Below are 23,122 nucleotides of genomic sequence, written 5' to 3'. Positions count from 1 at the left end.
TGATTTTGTATCGAACTTGTAGGTAGGCTAAGCATTTGTATTTCTGTAAATACACACTTTCTTCTGTCTTGCTTGATACAGAGCAAGACAAAAGAAGCAGTGGTCGTGACCCTTCTAATAATCTTTTTGTTGGGGTTCAGAAAATGAGTAGCATGGTTTGGCATTATCTCCTCATATTAGCCTACCTCTTTCATAACCGGTTTAGGAAACTGATGAATTTATTAACAACATGAACAGCGACATGTCATTAAATTATAAGAGTTTTGTCAAGAACAAAGAGAACGTATAATAAAATGTCAAATCTTTAATGGCCACACTTATAGAAGCTATTAAAGTATCGAATAATACTTTAATTCTCATAACTTTCAGGATTCAAGACCATAAACGTTTATTGCTTCAGGAGATATAACATAGCTACCCAAACATAACACTCGTAAATAATTAACAGCAGAGAAAACAAATAACTCTTCATTATTTTTGAAGAAGTTTATGTTGCTGTTTTTAAATTGAAGTCTACCTTATTAAAAGAAGAGAAAAAAGAAACACAATCAAGTAATTGCTAATTGTCAATCAGTCTAATCACTAATCAATATAATGTCATAGTCTGCAAAGGCTTCACACTTTCAGAGATCGAGTAGGTGTGCTAATTAATAGTTTGATCCTTGCTTGGATAACATCGTTTACATTGTCATGCTAATAAATTCGTGAGAACTTCTTTCTTCTAGAAACAACCGCTTTTCATGGAACTTTCTATCAATTACGCTTCAAATAAAATCTGATCAATAGGCAGACATTCCAGGAGATTTCCATGTAACAGGATCATCTAGTTTTTGCGGACGAGAAGGCGAAAGTGCCAAGTGCCGTCAAAGTAATTCAACGTAATTATCAGGGTAGGATGAGCAATAATTCGTATTTATCACTTCACGATACATACAGATACAATATTATTCGTGACTTTTTTATTACCTACTTATGAAAACAGTAAGTAATATAGATAAAACAAATCTATCATGAATTACAGAGGGCTTGTAATTTTTCTCAAATTTCATGCGATTCATAGAATTTTCAGCACATCATTTTTTCAAAACGTTCCTCTGTGGACAGAAACTCCAGCCACGCTATCGTCAAAGTGAATCCGTGAATAATATTATCTATTCTAATATAATATCATCATATCTAGCCTATATAAGATATCATTGGAATATTAACGCTGTTAAATTCCTTTTCCCCCAAACCTAATCAAGGGTTATTGCTTTACTGTGAAGTAAACTTCGAAATGTTTCAAGCCAAGTAGACAAACCCGCCAGAAGGTCTCTGAACAAAACTTTAGTGGATATACAGTTTATTTTAAAATAACTGTAATTTATCCAATGGTTCACTGAATATCAATCGATAATATCGGAAAATTTCCCCAGCTAGTGGAGGATCTAAGTGAATTTGGAAATATCAACATTGATAATAATGATTTCTTTATTATTTTCAGATACCTATAACACTATATGAATGGCTCTGACTGAATCCACCGCAGATATCAGAAAGAGCTTCATGTCTTTATATTTTCTTTCTCCAACAATTTTCGTGGTTTTCTCCTGTTGTGAATATTTTACACATAATGTCCTTCAAGGATACAGATACAGGTAATTCTCATAAAGGATTTTGATAATCCGTCTTTGCTTCAGCAGTGAGTAAGTGTTCATTCGCATACTAATAACATCATACTTTCGACCAAAGAGCTTTTATTAATCGTGAAACTGCAACTATAACACTATAGATGCTATTGTGCGAAATCAAAAATTGATGTTTTCATACATTTTGGCCCATGGAATCAATTATGTAATATCAGTACATAGCCTAATACCAGAGAAGTTTCGCGTTGAAGAAGATAATATAGCTGACTCACACCACAGTGGTATTCCACGATTGACCTAATTGATTTTTATGAAAAATGATGAATAAACAATTGAAAAATATCGTCAGAATAATTTATTGAAGTCAATAAACCGCATGACTTTGTTCATTCTAAACGTTGATGGTCGATCTATTTATACTACGTATTTATAATTCAAAATTCTCATGCACTGTAATCGAGTCTCAACTGATAATATTTAGAAACGCAAGTAGTATTTTACTGAAATTTCAATAGCAATCTTTCTATCAAGATAACTAGAAATCTGAATATCTTGCTAGTGATATAAGCATTATCTTGAATGATATAATTTTATCATTAAATGAATCGTTTTTTTTTCTAAGAGCAGTAAATCCTTGCATTTTCATGATGACCAAAACTCTTGATTATCCAACCTCCGGTTATTCTACGGTTCTACCTTCCGTTTCACTCAACCCTCCTAAGGTATAATGATCGATTTCCATTGAAATTACAAGACAAAACGTAGGTCCAATGTAAAATGTATTCTTCTTTACTGTGAGTATGCAGACTGATGTATTCTAACACTATTCAGTTATCACAAATGGATTTCAATTTTTCACAGGCAAGTTCATTTTTCAGACTTATTCAACTTAGCATTTCAAACTTTAACTCAACTTTGTAATCTCCTGAGTTTCTCACAGTCGGTTATTTGGGCTGAAAATAGAGACTATTGTAATATGAAATTTAATGACTTAATGGATGGTAACTCCTGCAAACCTCATTATTTATTCTCATTTTTGAATAATGTAGGCCCATGTATAGCTAATAGCTATCTAATAGGCCTATCTGATATATTTAATAGCTCAAAACGAGACTGGAGTAGCCTGTAAAATGAATTAACTAATCTTTCCAAAGAAAACGTGTATCCAAAGGTTCAAAAAGAGAGAAATCATTGAAATGGCCTTCTTTGGCCTTGACTTTGCATTATAATGATTTGACAGCGGAAACAAGGACCGAATAGTCAGACTGCCATTATTACCTTGAATGGAAAGAATGTAACATGCCAACACACTCTTCGCATCACTCTCTATATCATAAAGTAGGTACTGTATTATTTTTCATATTTATTTCATTTTCCAAAGAAACACGTGATAAAAAGACTGTAATTTGTGACTGAATCAAGGTAGGCCTATCACAAGTTTAACTTCATTGCTTCTCGACTAGATAAATGAAAGTCAGTAAAAATATTATTTGTTCGATTTTATAAACAAATCTTATTCTATTTTAAAAATCTACATTTTTCTTGTGTTGGCCTTCAGATGTGTCCCTACATCAGTTTTTCTCTCATTGGGCACTACCAATGGGCCTCGAGTGTACGAGTTTCTGAGATACACTTCGTTTACATGATGTAACCGCAACCCAAAAATGAACAAGGTTAATTTAGCGTGGATTGATAGCCTGATTACTTTAAATATGAGGTTAAAGATGAACTTGATTGATTTATAAAATCGAACAGTGTTAGGAAGCGATAACACTAAGCCCATAAAATAGTTATGAACTTGAACAAAGATTAAACTGACAAGAGTTAAAAAGAAAGCAACAGATGGGTGTGACAAGACGTTAAGGCTCAGCTAGAAACAATGAGCTGTCAAAATACTTGAGGTTCAAAATAGTTGGATACTGAAGCCCACACTACAAAAGCTGGATTAGAGAAAGTTTCGAATCCATCAGTTCAGCATCCTATCAAGGGATTGTATCGACCACATTACAATAGAGGTGTAGCCCACATGCTTCATTGAAAGGAGAGTTCATAGTGGTGAGTAATAACGAATAGATCAAATCAATGGAATGATATGGTGGCAGTCTACTACTCGCATACCATTGTATACAAAAGTGATATTGTACAATAATACTGTAATAACTATTAGCTTATATGACAAATCACCAATAATTGTGCAGTGGGTTAGTGGGATAGTGGGTATGTGGTCAATGCCTTCTGAGAAACGAGATGCACTAGGCCTAATACCGTTTTCAAATACCGTTTTTACATAATTTAGTAAAATGCAAATGATTTTGAGGTTAATAAATATCGGTTAAATGCATAATGGCGGTCAATTCATTCACATTGTTATTCGCTCAATTCGCTTCATTACTAACTGTATTCAGATGATGCTCACGCTAAAGTTCCGTTTTTCCGACTAGAAAACTACTGGAAACTAACAAACTAGTGTTGGATATTAACTCAAAACTCATTGGCCGTTTTTACGCACAACTATTTTGCGACGACACAACATTCAGAATGCCGATTGACTATTGGTGTACTGTATATCGACAATCAGCAAATATAGGAGGATATTCTGGGTTTAGTTTCGCCGCTGAATCGAAGTGTGTGAAAACGACAAATGAGGTGTGATGTGATATCCTCGAGTTTTGAGGATTTCATTCATATTTGATAGAAAGTTGACTGAAGTCCCCAATAAAGACTGATAAAATTACACGCGGCTATAAAATAAAAAGAATACTTATTAACATTAATAAAATAAATTATTAGAAAAGAGAATATTGTTATACTATTACTGATAGTAATTCAACTACCCTATGTGCTAACACTTTATGCAGCAATATTTACAACATGATATCTCATTCTGAAAAATTTAATGACTGATAGTTGCATAAGAAAAGTACTGGTGTTGGTGTCTGCTACCTCGTTCCTGATGAGTGTTTGCTCGCTCAATGCTTGACGCTACACCCCAGGCGACAAAAAAGTTGCAAACGAAAGTGAATCAACCAGCTATTGACAAACAGCAATAGAATGTTTTACAAAAAATAGACTCGGAGAAAGTGAACTTCCTCAAAGTTTTAACAATAACAAGAACCAGCAAGGTCACTTTTACAAAAATGTAAAAAGAGTTGTCTGAAAAGTAGATGACACTTCCGAATTCAGCTTTTTTGGTTTAGCTAGCTCTGTGATAACACCGAGGAAAGTCAACTCTACTATCCGGCTAAGCCTGTACTGACAATGACTTGTTGAACTAGAATGACAGCTTATAAATCACAAAGATGAATCAATTTCCAAGCCCCGAATAATGAGATTATTATATTATTTTGAAAACAAATAAATGAAATGGATATAATCGTCGTCTGTTAGAATTTTATTTCAAATTTGATAAAGTTGAGGATAATATTTGGGACTACTTATTAGCTCATGAATAATCAAACTTTTCATACAATGTATGAGCTTAAGTCCTTGACTCCAATTATCAAGAACCAAAAAATGAAACAAATCTGATGCAAATGAGAAAAACCCGGTGGATAAGTGTTTGCTATTCTGCCAACTGACATCGCACTCATTATGATGATGAGTATCTTGGTTCTTGAATCCAATATAATCAAACTCCGAGCCACAGAATAACTGGCATTCAATTCGAATAAATTAATGTGGAGTAATAATTTTGTTTTATCAGTCAAAAATCTCATTGCTGAAATCTGGATTTCAATCGCAAATAAGATCAACTAACTTAAATCTGTTGAAGTTTATCAATTTATAGTAGTAGGCCTATATGTGAGCATCGCAGTCTCTTGGAGGAGACATACTTGACTTACCGTGCGTGAAATAATAAAAGCCAATGTTTTAAAAGATCGTTAGCTGTGTAGCTAAGCAGGTCAGCTGACTAACGAGGATTCCAAGTAAAGAACACGTTAATCCTATAAAAATTCGCTGTAAAAGAGTAGAAATCCTAACATGGTCGAAATTGTTACAGCAAGTAAACATTAATTGAATAGAAACGTTCGAAGATGATTACAGTTAACTTTGTGAGATAATTTATTTGTCATTTCACAAATAGAAAATATCTTTAGAATATAACTTATATCTTTATTTCATATGATTATCTGAAATGTCAAAAAAGAGATTATTGTTACTTACTTATTCGTATCTATTAGTTTTCTGGAAATGCATTAGGGAAATTAGCGTGATAAATGATACTACATACTATGAATAAAAAGAAAACTAGCCTACTAAATAGCTGTTCCACACTTGCAGCATTTTATAAGAAGTAATCTTCGAAACCAAACAGAATAAGTAGTACATTTCCATTTTTCATGTCCCAGAAAAAAAAACCAATGAGATTGTAAAGTGCTTATCATGAAGGAGTTTAAGAGCCATGATGAGACAATTATGTTCTAATATTTTTTCTGAACATCAAAACCTTTTCAATGCTATGTTACATTCACATTTGATTTACATATATATTATTTAAGGTTTGAAATTGAAAAATCAGGGGTTTAAGATGAATTCCTTCGCAATCCAATATTACCATGGAGGAAAGATGCCGATAATATTCACGCATTTTTTAACTTTGATATTACTCATTGTTTCATGCACACTAAATTCAAATATGTGTTTGAAAATTTCTCTGTTTCCTAAAACCACTCAATTGATAACTAAAAAACAGATTTTGGAGGAGTTTGTTGCATACTGGCAGAGAACATTGTAGGCTAATGTGGGGAACGATAATGCTACATTGTGAAGATTTATTGACTATTGGCGAGGGGATACAACATGATTTCTTCATGCAACCAATCTGAAACGCGTACCTAGTGTAGTACCGTACTTTTGATAAGATATTGATAAGACTCAATATAAGTAGATGAGAATTTTTGCAATCCTTAAAACAAGAAAATATACGTTTTCCTACTGTTACCTTGAAAAGTGACCATTCCTGCACTGATTACAGAACGCAAAGAATCACTTTTCCGCTCTAGTGTGCAAAGTAATACTTAGCGTATTATCTTGCAGCCATCCCAATCAGCTGTTGACAGTGTTGGAGTGTATTTTGAATGCGAATATGTTCAATCTATATTTCTTCTGATTTTCAAATAAATAAAGATGAGAAGTCATTAAATTATACATTTTGAATATTTTTAATTATTCATTATTTCAAATAATATTTTTTCATTCATAAATTGATTGATTGAAAAATTATTTTGAAATTAAGATTTACTCAAAATTATTCAAATTTTCAAATTAATTGGATTATTTTAATTTCAATTTGAATAAATTATCGATTATTAATTTTCAATTGGATTATCAAGTTTGAAATAAATTAAAGTTCTTATTAATAACAAAATTATACAGACAGACATTTGATGGATTTCAGCCATCATTTTGCCCATAATCAACCACTTTTTATATTCAATGGTAACTGTAGGAAAAATTTAATGTGAAATACGTGCGCAAAGTGACAGTTTGCTGCACTCAAGAAACCATTCCGCCCTTGCCTACTGCTCGTGCGTAAACGTTTCTTTCAGTGCAGCAAACTGTCACTTTGCACACTAGTTGCACAAATAACTAATTCAACTCTGAATAACTTTCAACATCTCAGACTATTATATATTTTATTATTACTATTACCCCCACATTATTTATGGATATTGAATTATATAAGGTAAATGATTTTTTTTTTGTGAAATTAGTTTAAAAATTATAAAAATAATGAGAGGTAACTTCCTTGAAATTCTTGGGGGGGGGATTTCAAAAACAATCTGGGGGTTGTTGTACGGCACCCTTTTTTCGAGGGTGCCTTATTTATGGGGAGATTAGTACAAAATTTGTTATTTTCAGGATGGGAGTGCATATCATTGCCATTGGGGGGTGGGGGACTGGGGCAGTTCACCCCTGAAGTAATAATTTTAATTCCTTTACTTTTATTCAACCATCAGTTCCAAGTAGGCTACAACATTAATTTTGGATGTAGGCTTCACCCAATAAAAAACGCATAATATAGGCCTCTAACATTCTAATAGACTTATCGCAATAAACTGCTGCTGCTAAGCGATTTCTTCACTAACTTACTAATTTACCATAACTTACTGTAATAATTGATATCTATCAACTGCCAAATGTAGGCACTGCCTACCGTAGCACATGGCATTACCATTACAAATAATGACGACTAAACAAAACCTACGAAAATACTTCCGAAAATACTACGAAAATCCATCAGTTATGAATATTATATGTACATATTATGTGAAACAATGATGATGGATGATAATAATAAAGTAGAGATTTCAAAAGTTAAGGCATAGTTGAAAGCTGAGTGAACAATTATATTATAGTCAAAATCAATGAATCAACAGTAATTCGTTCTTAGTTATAAAAACACGTCGAGAACGATGTAGAGGTGCAAAGCGAGGGAAAATGAAAACTCATGGTAAAAGAACTGACAATAATGTTCACAGCAGGGTTCAAAGTATAATTGCTTTAAATAAGAACATAAGCTTTGCTTTGGTCTATTTTGAGCCAACATTAGAAAATATAGGCCTAACAACAATGCTGGAGTTGGAGGGTTTCATTGTCTACCCCCCGGAACGATTGAGGTTATAAAAATAGCACCTACTTGTTAAACGCCTTCTCGTACTCCTTTATCTGTTTCCTGGAGAATTCGTGGAACTCGGTATAGATGTTTCCAGTTTTCTTGAAAACAGGCGTCACTTGTTTGCCCTCTTCGATGGCAGAGTTGATGGCCTGACGCCTGTTCAGGATAGAGCTGAGTTCTTGGTCGGCCGGCATGTTTCGACTGTCGTCTGCTGCTCTGCTTGCTTGGACACGATTCAACACAAGGACACGTCTGCCTGCAACCACCACTGATCTGCGACTGAACTGAACTGAATGAACAAATCGAATGAGCGCGTGAGCGATTAAAATGAACCAGTGCGCATGCGCGGGCCTTGAACAGCGTGGGGACCAGCCTTATCACTTATCGCAAGCCGGATAAACATTGGATCACCCATTACGTTAATTCTGCACAGTTTAAAATGCTCAATGTATCGTAACATTGGATTTATTGATCTTTTCAGTGTTTTATTTCCCCTGTAATAGTACATGCTGTTTATACAGTGCTAGAATACAGGTTTTCTAGGTACATTGAATGCTAATGTACCTTACCTATATTATGAATAAAATAATATTTTTTAGATTTTGAAAATCCACTATTCGAATTTCAGTTATCATCATCAACATGGTTCATCTACGGTGGGTAGGCCTACTGTAAGTAGTCCTATAGTCCTATGTAGTAGAACATACCGGGTGATTACAAATGAAATAGACAACTTCAATAGCCTGTACAAAATTAAACTGGTGTATTTCAACATAGTAAGTGATATAGGTTTGTAGGGAATTTCTTAAAGTTTATGTTGGTAGAACTGTTGCTGGCTATTGTTGGCTGCTCCGTGTTACAACAGCCAGTTTAGTTTAGCAATATGGCCGCTACTCAAGTGGAGAAAGCTTATTGTGTTCTTGAATTAGCCAAACAAACTCTGTTACTGTTGTGCAACTTCATTTTTGTACAAGATGGAGCTCCGCCTCACTGGTACTCAGACGTCAGAGGGTATCTGGATGAACATCTTCCTAGACGATGGATCGGCCGTGCAAGTGAGGAAAACGTTGTGTTTCAGCCGTGGCCACCTCGTAGTCCGGACCTAACGCCCTGCGACTTTTTCTTGTGGGGCTATGTAAAAGACAGAGTTTTCGTACCACCGCTTCCTGTTGATATCGATGATCTTAAACAACGAATCACAAATGCTCTTGCTACAGTTAACCGTGAGATGCTTAGTCGTGTGTGGTCAGAATTTGACTACCGTGTTGATATCTGTCGTGTTGCAAATGGTGCACACATTGAACATCTGTAAATTTTCAATAAAAACTTCAAGAATTCTTCTATGTAATCATGTAAGTAATGATCTAAACTTTTAAATAATAAATTCTCTAAAAGCTATTCAAACTGTCTATTTCATTTGTAATCACCCGGTATATTGATTCTAAGATAGTAGGCTAATGGATCGAACCCACTACGGTAACCTACTTATAGTGAGAAGTGAGATTCAAGTTATGAAGTCAGTGAAAATGATAGAACGGCAGAGTTGCAAATTTTCTTCTACAACCGCCTTCTATAGTAGGCTGGATGGATAGCTGTGCTTCACGTTATTTCGGTATGTCTGATATAACTCGATATGGTTGATTCGTATTGATAACGATCAATTCTACATCAAATGAGTACCTATATTATATTCGTCGAGAAAATATATTCTTTTTTAATTAATAATGCAATTTAATAATTGATCTTCTTCTTGCTTTCAGGATTTATGCATCTCTTCCTATTTTGAACCTCATCTCCATACATCTCTTCATTGGACGTCCTCGGTCTCTCTTGCCTTCTGGCTTGTATAGTTGAGCTCTAATTTTGGTAACCTGTCTTCTTCTAGTGTATCCATCACATGCTCGTACCATTTCAATCTACTCTGAGATACATTAATTTTGTTTATAGAGAAGACTTTATAAGTTGCTTCCTTATCTCAGTATTTCTCAAACAATTTTCTCTACTGCAACCATATAGGTTCTTCAGAGAAATCTCATTTCTTATACTTGTGGTCTGCTCTCAGCTGGCCTTGATAACACCCAAGCTTTACACCCATTTGAAGTGTTAGTGATGCTATGGTTTTGTAGAATTTTAGCCTGGTGCTCTGGCTATCAATACTCTTCAGATTTCTGTGTATGGTACCGCATTTTAGAAGCGATATATTTTGTCTCTTCCTTTCCTGTCAGAGATATCACAGCCCCAGGTGAATGAAATTTGATATCTTTTCCAGGATACTACATTTTACTTTTAATAGTCAATATATTGATATTTTAAATGTTAATAATTTGAAAAAGTCTTTGCTCAATCTCCTCTTGTGGTATAATTGGTGCTTCATCAAAGAGTCACAGATCAATAAAGTACCTGACTTACAAGATGCCAATTTTTGCTGGATGGGCTAAGGGACCGACCTGAGCTCTATTCAACCTTCAACGAACGACAGTCGGACTAGATAGAGTACAGTGTAGGCCTACCGAGAACAGTTCCTATCTCTGTACTGTACCTGATAAGATATTACACGTATGAATTAAAATGGATTCCAAGCTATTTCATATTTAAAACCTTACTGACAGTGCAATGAAAGTGATAGCGGTGAATAATTTAATATACGATAATTAAGGATAGGGGCCGTCCTGCAGGAATCAAATGGTGTGACTTCAGCTTTCCTTCAGATTCCTCCCTCAAACCTCAAGTCATGGTCACGTGACAGTTAGCTGTCATATCTGCCACTATAATGTAGTGCAAGCAATTCAAACAATTATTCCGCAAATTATGTAAAATTAGTCACAAAAAATGACGTAAAGTACTGTAGTCGAGTTGAGGTGGCGCTCATCGCTCATGTAACAACCGGAAATAGAGCCTTGCCACAGTACTTTATTTGAATGCGTGAGATACTAGTAAAAGCACGTGTCTGTGCGTTGTCCACTTTCCCATTACAACAACTTCTAAACATGCCACTGCTCCAGCATACTAATAAAGGCGCTCGTATAACTAAAAAAACTTTACTTTCCCATAACTAATTGCCTGCTCACGATTCACCTTGCGGGGTTCCACCTTAGCCAATGTTCAGCTGATTTCAATTTCAAGGTTTAGATGGAGGAACAACTTGCTCATCAGAGAATGATCATTTGAGGCTCATTACACCACACGTTTCCTTGTTAATTCTATATTGATTTTACGTACAACTTTCAAACAATAAATCGAATCAAAGTAAAAGTGGTTTCTATATACTTGTTCGTGCTGGATCGGAGAGATTGTTTCTTCAAATAATAGTTTGTATTTAAATTTAAGTTTTGTTGTGTTTCTCCTCCCTCGTGCTTTATCTATGGATGTGCACGGATAATGCATCATTTATTTGAAAAGCATAATGGTACTATTTGTTCTAACTAGGTTACATAATATGTTATCATTTTATCTATGAAGCTATTTAGATAGTATTTCACACATCAGAATATGAGATTTGAATTATATTTTTAAAACCAACATAAACATTCACTATCAATGTCGAGAAGTAGACCCATATTTAAGTTAGAGAAATCAGTAGGCCTAAACTATATTTGATTTTACAATAGAAAATTGAAGTGGAATTAAATATGTATTTTTCCATGAAAAATTGACATTCATGGCTGAATAGCTCTGTCTTGAAGGGAATGGCCAAAGAAAAAAGAGCGCATTGTTATCCTCATTGGTTGATAGAATAGAAACTATTGTAGCCCATTCTGAGATGAATGCGCACTAACATTTCAGAGTAACGCCTAAATATTGTGAACAGAGAAATATATAATAATTATTATTTACAATTCATTTCTCACAGCCAATTATTATTAAATTCATAGACAATTCACAAAGACAAGCTACACAGTCGAAATTTCACGCTAAGTGACCTGCGGCAAGATCCATGATGTGTCCACATCCACATGAGTCCAGGAATCTAGAACAAACATTCTTACATGATAATTTTTCTCAGTAATATTCTCTTCAAGACTAGAAAAACATATTAAATGTAGGTTACTTAAAAATGTTAAAAAATCGTTTCATATAGTCCTGATATTGGAATATTAATAGATTTATTATTGCTGTAGAGAGTAGAGTATGAAGGATATACGGTAGTTATGTCTATTTAATTAAAAAGCATTAGCGTATTATCTCAAAAGAGGGTTTATTATACATGACCAATGACGCTTCAACTCCACATTATCAGTATCACGATTTAAATATAACATAAATTATCACATCACGTTAGCTTCAACGGGTCCCGGGTCCCGAGTCTGTATTCAAAAGCGTAAGTATATTCGTATATTAGGTAACCACACTTTCTTCAGAGTGAAGAAAAAATAGAATATCTTTTGGGAAGTAGGAAAGGCAGAGTGGAATATAAAAAAGAAGTGCAAAATATGCGTATATTGGAAAGGGTGCGAGTGGAAAATAAAATACTGGAAGCTTATTTCTTAGTAAATTTTATTTGACAAACAAATTACTATAAAGGTTGATTCATAATTATGGTAGAATAATTTAATACGTGATAGTAGAGGTAAAAATAAGAAAAAAAGTTCTTATAAACATATATCCATAAACGCTTCATTAGCGAGCTATACAGAGTGAAAGATTTCGCCCGGAATTCAGTTCCTCTGGTGGAATACACTGATGCTGAATTGTTTGGGGACTAGTTTTTGAAAAACTTATGCTGGATTCATATTGAAAAATATCTGAAAAATTGAATAAAACTAGTCTGGAAGCTGTCGTGTGAGTAGTTTTTGAGAAAAAAGTTAAAATATGCAAAAAATCTAAGTAGAAAAACACAGACTTCTACGTTTGATGCCCAATAACTTTCTCTAATGACCAGTAAACAAATAATTTTTTTGCAATAAAAATTGTAGAGAATTTAATTCTGAAAAGAATTATGTAAGCTGTGTAAACTAAATTCAAATAAAAGTTGAATAAAATGTATTCTTATGTAGTACATTACACCACATAAATTTGCTGTTTTATGAGGAGAGAACTAATAACTCATAAGTTGTAGCTGATTGCAAATAAAATATTCGGTTTTTTATGAAGTTTTTTTATATGAAAGTAGCATATCTAAATGACATTGAACTTATACCAAAAGACTAGTAGATTATGCCAGTCCCCAGACTAGTCCCCAAACAATTCAGCATCAGTGTATTCCACCAGAGGAACTGAATTCCGGGCGAAATCTTTCACCCTGTATAGCTCGCTAATGAAGCGTTTATGGATATATGTTTATAAGAACTTTTTTTCTTATTTTTACCTCTACTATCACGTATTAAATTATTTTACCATAATTATGAATCACTCTGTATAGATGTAGACTATTTTCATCTGTTCAATATAGACTAGATAATTTTATTGACAGATTTCGGGCTGTGTAAAATCTCCATTTCTATTTCAGGAGAAAAGCATTCTATCTTATCTAGTGTTTGATTATTTCAAATGGGCGAGGATAGGGGGGGGGGTCCGGACCCGGGGACTACCTACTTGGTACAAAGATTGCAGTACGGTATTCAATAATAAAGAACATCTCCAACGCAACAACTTCATCAGTGCCTGCTATGCTGTAAATATGAATGCCAAGAATAAGGTATCTTATTGTAAAATGTTTTTTAAAGTTAAAAAGACAGTGTCCAAAGGCATTAATTATAATAAGTATCATTAATCATTATTCATTATTATGTGCTACAGATGCAACATTCTAAACAAGACTCATTCTCATGAAGGCTTTCATAAGGCTTTTAAAATCTTAATACTTCCAGAGTATTATTCTAATAGGTACTTGAAGCTTTTCGGTTTGAGTAGTATCAGATAAATTCCAAGAAAAATCTTTTCTATTCATACTAACTTTTAAATAATATATTAGCGCATAAAGTTGTTGAATTTTCGGAGTCATTTCGGAATTTATTGGTAGTAAATAAAACTCATGAAGTTTTCATTATTCATTCTTCCAGATTCTGGTACTTTTTATCCAACGACATAGGTACTTCATTTGTCAGAAAATAAATTTTATAAAACATTTTCCAGATTTTAATAATAACTAAAAATAACTGAAATTATGTATTTTAAATGGAATAATTTTTCCTAAAATCGTTTCACAGAGAAACCAATCATGCCATTCGATGAACAATACTTTGAAGAATGTATCCTTAAGACTTCATGAATTTATTTGCTATCAATTCTGAAATATTACTTTTTGAAGGATTTTAACTTGAGGAGCTCATATTATTTATCTATTTCAAAAATTGAAGATGAAATAAAGATGAAGATGATAAATGAAACGCTCAAAATTACAAAATTCTATTATCACCCAAATTCTTTGAATTTACTTGCTAATACTGTACCGTAGGCTTACTATACTGTACCAATACCATGGAGTAAAGAAACAGTTTCCCTAATTTTGTGCCAATACTGAAATCCTGAAATGTCTCATTACACAGATTTACGTTCAACTTTAGGCGCTTATACCTCAAGAAGTTTTTCCTTAGAAATAAGTTTAATTTAATATCAAGTTGATATTTTATAAAATCCAGATAAAAAAGTTGGAGAATATCACCAGTAAAAGGATTTCAAAAGCCTTATGCACAAACTCTTAATGAGTATTTGAGTATATCGATGAATTGTTACAAAAGCTATTAACAGACCTTTCTAATGACTCCAATCTTTGAACTTCTCGTGAAATTCGCTGGATGTGGTCCCAGCGAAGCTTTTTCAAATGTTGAAGATAATCTGGCTCATCTGTAATAAAATCATGGAAAATAAAACAGATTAAGTAGATACCATAATGGTAATACAGATACATGTATCTGTCGGTCTCGTTTTTGTAGTCTAGTTTCATGAGAGAATATTGATTTTTATGGATATGTGTAAAACTTGAAACTTTCAAGGCACTTAACTAGGATTTTACTATCTGTTTCTGCATCTGTTCATTGACATAGAAGTAGAATAGACCTATTCTATACGGTACCAATTTGATAATTTCTATGAATTCTTTTCTTGTGCTGATTACATTGTGTTTCATAAAAACAGTACCTACCTAGAACTTTAGCTTGATTAGCATACTCAATATTTTATTCATACAATGACAAGTTTTTTGCAATCTATTTGCCATAGAAGACTGTAAAATAATTATAACTCATCACTTTCAATATTTTTATGAAGCTTTGAATTTAAACATATGGCAAAAAATAATAATATGGTTAAACCAAATGGCAAAACCAAATGTTATTGTAATCCTATTAAATTAAGCGAGCAATTTCTGTATATCGGTTTATATTTTTATATTTTTGTATTTTTATATTTATTTATTTATATTTTTCGGTGTACAGTAATGTGAATCTGTGGGATTCTGTGTAAAATCAAAATATCGCATCCCCGAAATTCATAAGCTGACGTTTTTAGAGAATTTTAGAGAATTGTGTTCTGTCATAGCCTACTATAGACAGAAGGCCGGAACACTTTCAATATCTCAAGTAAGCCATGGTTCTGTTTATCAATAAATAAAAATAACGAGCGAAGCTCAGTGCCTTGATATTGAATATTAAAATATCAAAAAATCCATGTTGCTTCCCATGACGAAACACTTTATAATAACTTTTTTGTAGACTATAGTCACTGCTGATGTGTTTCAACGTGGAAACACAGTGACTAGACTACAACAAAGTTATATAGAAAGATGGCAAATATCCATAATTATATAAAATAAATATTTTGGCATTTATCACGATACAACCATATTTCATTAGTATTGAAATTTACAATTTTAATAAAATAAATATTTTTTTCGTATTCAAAAAAAGTTTTCTTCAAAAGAAAACAACTCAAATTGTACCCCGACATTATTATAATAAATAATTATTATTTAACGAAAATCCTAAATAAATGCTGCAAATATATTAATTAGCATTTGAATAAATGCATTCTCTATTTAATTCCATCAGTATTATAATATTTTTTTATCTAATTGAACGATCATAAACGACTTTCAAAGCACTCAATCCCATCAAATGAATTTGTATTTTTATTTAAGCTACATATTCATTATTTGATTTCTTGGATGACGGCTTGTCAAGATTATGAATAGGATTTTGATCAAGGTATAAAATCAATACCGTACGTCTGAAGTATTAATCAATAGTGAGAAGTAATAATATAGCTATACCGTATAGCATGCTTACCCAAAGATATGAGCTGAGATAATGGCATTGCTTTATTGGAGCATTTTGTCGTATAATTTTCTATTTCCATGCTCAATTTTTGGTTGGAATTATAATTATTGGAAGACGATTCACCAATTATTCCACTGTCAATTTCATATGCTTCGTTTCGAAATGGAGAACCCTTAACAAATACAAAAGCTATATTACTCTTGTTGAAAAGACAAATTGCTTCTTTTTCATGCAATGTTGTTTGGAATGAAACGAGGATATCTGAATTCTGATCAGGGAGAGATTGCTTCACTTGTTATAGTCGATTTTATAAGATACAATAGTTTTGATCAAATTATTGTTATAGGTAGACCATGCTTTGTCTTTTATTGACACTATAAGTCTGTCTCTCATACAGTAGGGTAAATATATTAGGCTATTGAAATTGATTTGATTTGAATTGTTTCAGAGACAATTAGAGTAAAATAATTAAAAAGTATTACAGCACTGAGAAGGAATTTTCAAAATTCGAGTAGAGTTTAAATATTTATTTTCCTCTTTTACAAATTAGTAGTGCTAAATTTTCAAGTTCTCGTAGTAGAAAACTACAGCACCTACAAAAACAGCACTACAGCACCTACACAAACAGCACTACAAAACCTACACAAACAGCACTACAGAACCTACACAAATAGCACTACAGCACCTACACAAACAGCACTACAAAACCTACACAAACAGCACTACAGCACCTACACAAACAGCACTACAGCACCTACACAAACAGCACTACAGCACCTACACAAACAGCACTACAGCACCTACACAAACAGCACTACAGCACCTACACAAACAGCACTACAGCACCTACACAAACAGCACTACAGCACCTACACAAACAGCACTACAGCACCTACACAAACAGCACTACAGCACTACAGCACCTACACAAACAGCACTACAGCACCTATACAAACAGCACTACAGAAACTACACAAACAGCACTACAGCACCTACACGAACAGCACTACAGCCCCTAAATAAACAGCACTACAGCACCTACACAAATAGCACTACAGAACCTACACAAACAGCACTACTTATTATCAGACTATTATTATAATTCCAAGTGGTGGAAACCCACGATGATGGAAGTTTGAAACTCAATCAATTTACGCACCTTGTTTGATTCTTTTTCAGAAATGTTTATGAAACCTGTCGTTGGCAGTTTAGAATTTCGAGAACAGGTACAACTGTCAACTGATTGTTCACGACTTTCTTGATTATCTAGCTTGTGGTTTTGGTCATCGCAACTGCCAGTGGAGAAATATACATTAAAGTGGGCAATTGGAAAAATTATGAGATTGAATTAGATCTCCTTTCAACATTAGAATTAGAGTACATATCGTGTGATGGATGTGATATGTGCAATAAACTAAAGAATAAAATAAACTAACATGATTAAATGTGACAGATATTTTTTGTTTGAATGGTCCATCATGACTACAGGTACAGAGGCTCCTGCAGACGAGATCCAAAAATCTGATCTGATCAATGGATCGACTGGACTACATATGAAAAAAATCTGATAGAAATTAGAACAGTATATATACCTAAACACGAAAATATTCCGATGGAAATTGCAGTCACCCACCATAAAATTACCATACAAGTTAATTTAAATGAGTCTAATTTCACTGATAGAAATCTTCTTTGTAGAAATAATGTGCTGGAAATTTTTGATTGAATTATATAAATTAACTCAAACTAATACAGTGAATACAGTACTTTCTCACTATGTGTCACAAATTTATAGTTTTATATGAAAATATTAGACTTTTTAGCCAGTTACACACACATTGATTTTTGGACGTTCTAATTTTTGCCGTCCTTATGAATTCTACCAGATTAAACTGAGCTTGACAAACATCACCTGTTTAATCTAATAGAATTTATTTATAAGGACGGTAAAAAATCGTACGTCTAAAAATCGATAGGTGTGTAACCTATGACTTATCACATTAAAAAAATAATTTCAACTTTTTCCATCAATTCATCAATCTGGAAAGAGTATTTTTTAAAATAATGACAAATATTTATTTGAGCTTCATAAGACATGCACATTGTAATGGCATTAAACTTTAATAATAATAAACTTTACCTTGATTTACGAGGAGGAGCTCCACTTGAGCAATCATCGTTTTTATCTCTTTGGTTTCCACGATTATAAATCATTTTTGATTTATCGTAGTAAATATTATGATCATCAAATTCTGAATAATCATATAATGAACGCATTTGATTTTGTATTCTAGTTTCAATCTCATTCTCAATTTTTGAAATATCATAGAGCCTGGATGTGCTATTATCTTGACTATTGTTGTTGTGAGATTCCTTTTCTGAGTTTGAGTTATTGGTAGGCCTATAGTCATTTGATTTGTATTGGTCTGTGTTAGTTGTTGCTAACCTTACATTGCTTGAATTATTATTAGTTGATTCTGAAGGATTCAAATTACATGGAATTTTATTACTAACATCACAAAAATAAACATTCTGTTCAACAAAGTTATTAGAAGGAGAGAACGAATTTGAAGGTCTTTCCAGAAGAAAACTCAATTGTGGATCAAAATCGAAAAATTCATCATTCATTTCAAACGACCTTGGAATTTCATCCTTCACAACTTGATTGAAGTTGTCAGTATAGCAACAATTATTCTTCATTTGTTTCAAATTGTTACTCTCATTATCTTTTCTATAGAGGTGATCTTTTGGCAACTGATAATTGTTGTTCTTTCTATTTTCAAAAGAACCCTCACTAGGAAAATCATTAATTGATATCTGTTGACTACTGCAACTGCAACGCTTGGCACAACCATGTTCATTGAATCTTTCGGCTGATTTTGAGTTTTCCATTCTAGATACTGTCGAATTTGATTGAAAATTATTATTAATGCAATTACATTGATTTTTGTTAGGGTGGAAATCCTCTTTCGAAACAGATAAATTGAAATGAGTTGACTGTGTCTGCTCCATGGAATACTCTTCTCTTTGTTGTATATGCTTTGAATTATTAGATGATGTTGAACTGCTTTGATTTTTTAGTATTTTATCAAACCCAAAAAACGAGTGGAGGAAATCTTTCTTTTTCTCTTCATCAATTTTGGTACAAGACGCCACTATAGTATTATCGCTATTCGATTCTCCAATGCTTCTTGCATTCTGTACGCATTTATTTGATGAGTCTATACTCCCTTGCGTGACTTTCCGAATCAGGTTCATTTTTTGTTCCCTGACGTCACTTTTATTTCCTTCACCGTCAATCCCATCAATTGATTTTTCATTTCTTCTCAGGTTTGTATCATCATTATTGAAAATTTTTTGTTTAGATTGTTCCACGTTCAGGCACTCATAATTCTCAGAGGGAGACGAAGCTGCCTTCAAATGTGTGTCAATGGTCTTCATAAGATTATTACATAAATATGTACATGCGCTTTGTTGAGATTGGCCTTCATTTTCTCTAGTCCGGTCCTCTTGATTTATTCCAGAAGATTCAATATTATGGACTGAAATTTTATTTGTCGATAATGATCCAACTCCATCATTTTGGCTCTGCCTAATCGATGTTGAGGATTTTATCGATATGCGATCAACCAGATATGGAAATCGCAGGATACTTTCTCTTTTATTGTTAGTGAATTTTTCAAATTCAGAGCTGTACTTCTCGCATTCATTATTGGAGAAGGATTTTTGCTCATTCTCTTTCTGGCCAAAAACGTCAAGAATCAGACTTTGTAACTGCTCCTGCACTTCTGGATCATTGAAAACTGAGCATTCTTTTTTATTGTGAGCTTCAGCCTGTCAAAATACAAATAAAATTTCCATCTAATTGGAGTGAATTTTCCTTGTAATAATTAGGTTTATATGCCTGTACAGAGGTGTAGCTGAACCATAGACAAAGCATGCACATATTGTATAAGTTAGCTGCCTTAGTCTAAGTTGTCTGCACCTATGCATAGTTTTCAATCCTAAAAAATGGATTATTAGTTTACTGTACTAAATACCTTCACAAATAATTAATATATTCAATAATTCAGCCAAAAGAACAAACATTCAACCCATAGGCTTAAAAACGATTTATTACTAAAATAAGCAGCATTTTCTAATTCATGAAATTTTTTGGACTAAAAATTTAATAATATGAATGATCACTGTGCTGTTGCGTGAATTGCGTTAATGTTGTGTGAGTGCGCTACCTAACCTGAATTATCATAATCTTAGTGTTAAGTTACTAAAACCTTTCTGCGTCTCGCATTTCGTCTATTTGTGTAGCAAATTGAAAATAATTTATCTGGTGATTAATGGGTGTTTTACTTGTTTCAAATATAATTTCCCTAGAGCCTATTGATAATATTAATATAATATATGAAATTGTCATGGACATTATTGCGTTTTCTCTTACCCTTGGCACAGGTTTTTTAATGCTTCGAGGTTTCCTGGGTTTGATTTGTTGTATGTTATACATTGAAAGTGTAGGCTCTATTTTTTCAAGAGAAGCTCTACTCATCTCGTTTGCTCCTATTAAAATATTCAATGGCCTTTTTGAATTTTCTAGCTCTCTAGGAACGTTTGGCAAATAATTGCTGAAATGTGAATTATATTTATGTTATTGATTATACTGTTGAAAATCAATGTTTATAAAGCCTAATTGTCTTAAGTTACCCATCTTTTGTATATATGGGTACGTTGATGTAGATCAAACTACGAACAAAAAATGTTTCTTCATGTTTTCTCTGTACCTTAAGCAATAAAAGAAGAACTTCTTCTAAGCTGAGGTGGTCATGCAACAAAATATAATTATAAGTTTTAATGAATTGTATAGATTACAAGTTTTATATAATTCAATTAATTATAAATAATTACTAGTTTAGTACACTTATTTCATTTTTATTTTAGACAAGACTAGTTTCGGGTATGTATCCCAAAATTAGGTAGGCTACTTTACTTGATAATATGTTATAATACCTAAAACTATTTGTGTCTGAAATAAAAGTAATATGAGGTAGCAGTAATACTATATAAGTCGTACTACTTACTGTAGTAATTCTTTGCAATTATTAAACTTTTAATTAGCCCTATCAAAATACTTAAAATTGAAAAGGAATAACAATTCTTAATATATAATCAAGCTCTTTGAAAACAAAAAACTATGAATTTCTCAATATTTACAATTGAATAAATTAATTTTTTGGTGCTCAAATAAGAATTTTTGAAAGATTGTAACTTAACGCGCAAAACGGTAAATTTAATATAAAAATATAACTTTAATTACCGTAGGCCTACATAAGTTTTTGTTCCAATAAATGGTCCAGTGTAAACACAAGAAACTTGTTGACAAATACATTAGGTAGGTACCTAGTTATGTATCTTGTATAGATTTGTTTATTTTTAACTGAAACTAACTCACCTCATATTTCTCCTTTTAATATAAACACCTAGCAATGCAGTTATCTCAACTCATTGATTTGAAGTTCATTATTTAAAAAAATTTGGAATTGAATCTGAATATAAATAAATTGAACAGAACTACATATTCTATCGATATTAACTCTTGCAAAGTGAGCGTTGATAAACTCAAGCCCCTGTGCACGTTAATCAGCTGTTATTGAAATAAAAGTAGTCAATTATGCACTGTTTAAAAGATATCAGGGCTAAGCCTGGCTCGCTTTGGGGTGAAGCCACAGCCATCTTCTAGAATGGCTACGAGTCAAGTAGAGGTAGCGGCAAAGGCAGAGTATCAGAGAAGGTAGCGAACAGAATTAAGATGAACGCACACAGCAACAGAAAGACGTCTGCTTGCAGACGGAGAAAAAATCAAACGTCTACATGCAGACACCGGACGTTTGCACCCTTTGAACACCTGAGGACGGGTTTTTTTCTCCTTCCTAAATGTCTCCGCTTCCTCCTACATTCTACACTACAATATTTTTTGACACATTTCAATACATGCATTATTTTTTACACTCTCAGATACATCCTCTGATACACTACTTTCGCCGCTATACTATGTTTTGACCCTTTTCTCCCCTATGACAGAGTCCAAAAAATTGAATTTTTTGGTTAACTGAAATCATCTTCCAATTATATTTTATATTATAATAATTATTAGCCGTCGAGTTACCGAAGTGGAAGACGATGAGTATGATTCATGATCGTTGCTTATTAGACTTGGTGTTTTTCTAGTTTGCCCACCAGCTTTTCATTTTTTGAGAAAATGGAGCTTTTCTTTCTTCACTCCATCTAGTTCCAACTCTTGGAGCTTTTACCTCTGCAATAATTTTCCATTGATTTACTTTTGGTCTTAAACTATTTCGATTGGTAATTCCATTACCGTATCAGTCATTTTGACAAAAATAGATCTTTTTGAATGCATCCCCCTCCATTAATAAGCGAAGCTACACATATTTTTAAATACAATTATATAATTTTTATTGAGGAAAGTTCTGTTTTCATGCACGCACATGTTATTCAGATTCAACTTCAATGAGACTCCAGTCGCATTTAAAATTATAATACAGAATCCACAAAGTGTTTTCCTTCAAGAAACAACCGCCATGAAAAGAGTTTGCGCACTCGACACATAGGCCATATAGCGAACTCAGATTAGGTACCTAGCCCACCGCTAA

General features: G+C 33.0%; 3 protein-coding genes across 7 annotated transcripts in view; 1 reads left to right on the top strand and 2 right to left on the bottom strand.

Annotated features, from left to right (window-relative positions):
- LOC111063578 (EF-hand domain-containing protein D2 homolog) overlaps positions 1-8,553 on the bottom strand; it is a 34,491-nt gene extending 25,938 nt beyond the window's left edge. The window contains exon 1 of the mRNA XM_039440208.1: positions 8,269-8,553. Within this exon, the coding sequence (XP_039296142.1) occupies positions 8,269-8,441 (173 nt within the window). The 5' untranslated portion in view covers positions 8,442-8,553. The remainder of the gene's footprint in view (positions 1-8,268) is intronic.
- The window catches only part of LOC111063044 (protein Star), a 66,098-nt gene extending 47,888 nt beyond the window's left edge, over positions 1-18,210 (top strand). For 2 of the 5 annotated variants that reach the window (XR_005572807.1, XR_005572809.1), the window contains exons 5-6: positions 1,484-1,637; positions 10,008-10,820. Coding sequence is in view for 2 of the 5 variants with exons in the window: in XM_039440195.1 (XP_039296129.1) it covers positions 10,008-10,097 (90 nt within the window). In the remaining 3 variants the exon portion in view is untranslated. Of the gene's footprint in view, positions 1-1,483; positions 1,638-10,007; positions 10,821-17,639 lie in introns of those variants that run through there. The other 3 variants (XR_005572808.1, XM_039440195.1, XM_039440188.1) reach the window with 3 other exon arrangements.
- Positions 12,059-22,097, bottom strand: LOC111063147 (putative uncharacterized protein DDB_G0282133). The gene is made up of 7 exons (XM_039440131.1): positions 21,904-22,097; positions 20,899-21,079; positions 18,601-20,294; positions 17,620-17,752; positions 16,470-16,632; positions 14,937-15,030; positions 12,059-12,214 (listed from the first exon to the last, which is right to left on the bottom strand). The coding sequence occupies exons 1-7, from the start codon at positions 21,906-21,908 to the stop codon at positions 12,154-12,156; spliced, it is 2,331 nt and encodes a 776-aa protein (XP_039296065.1). The 5' UTR covers positions 21,909-22,097; the 3' UTR covers positions 12,059-12,153.
- Between the last annotated feature and the right edge of the window lie 1,025 nt (positions 22,098-23,122).

Source organism: Nilaparvata lugens, chromosome 1, assembly GCF_014356525.2.
Source record: "Nilaparvata lugens isolate BPH chromosome 1, ASM1435652v1, whole genome shotgun sequence".
NCBI lineage: Eukaryota > Metazoa > Arthropoda > Insecta > Hemiptera > Delphacidae > Nilaparvata > Nilaparvata lugens.
This window is presented reverse-complemented; position numbering and strand designations above follow the sequence as displayed.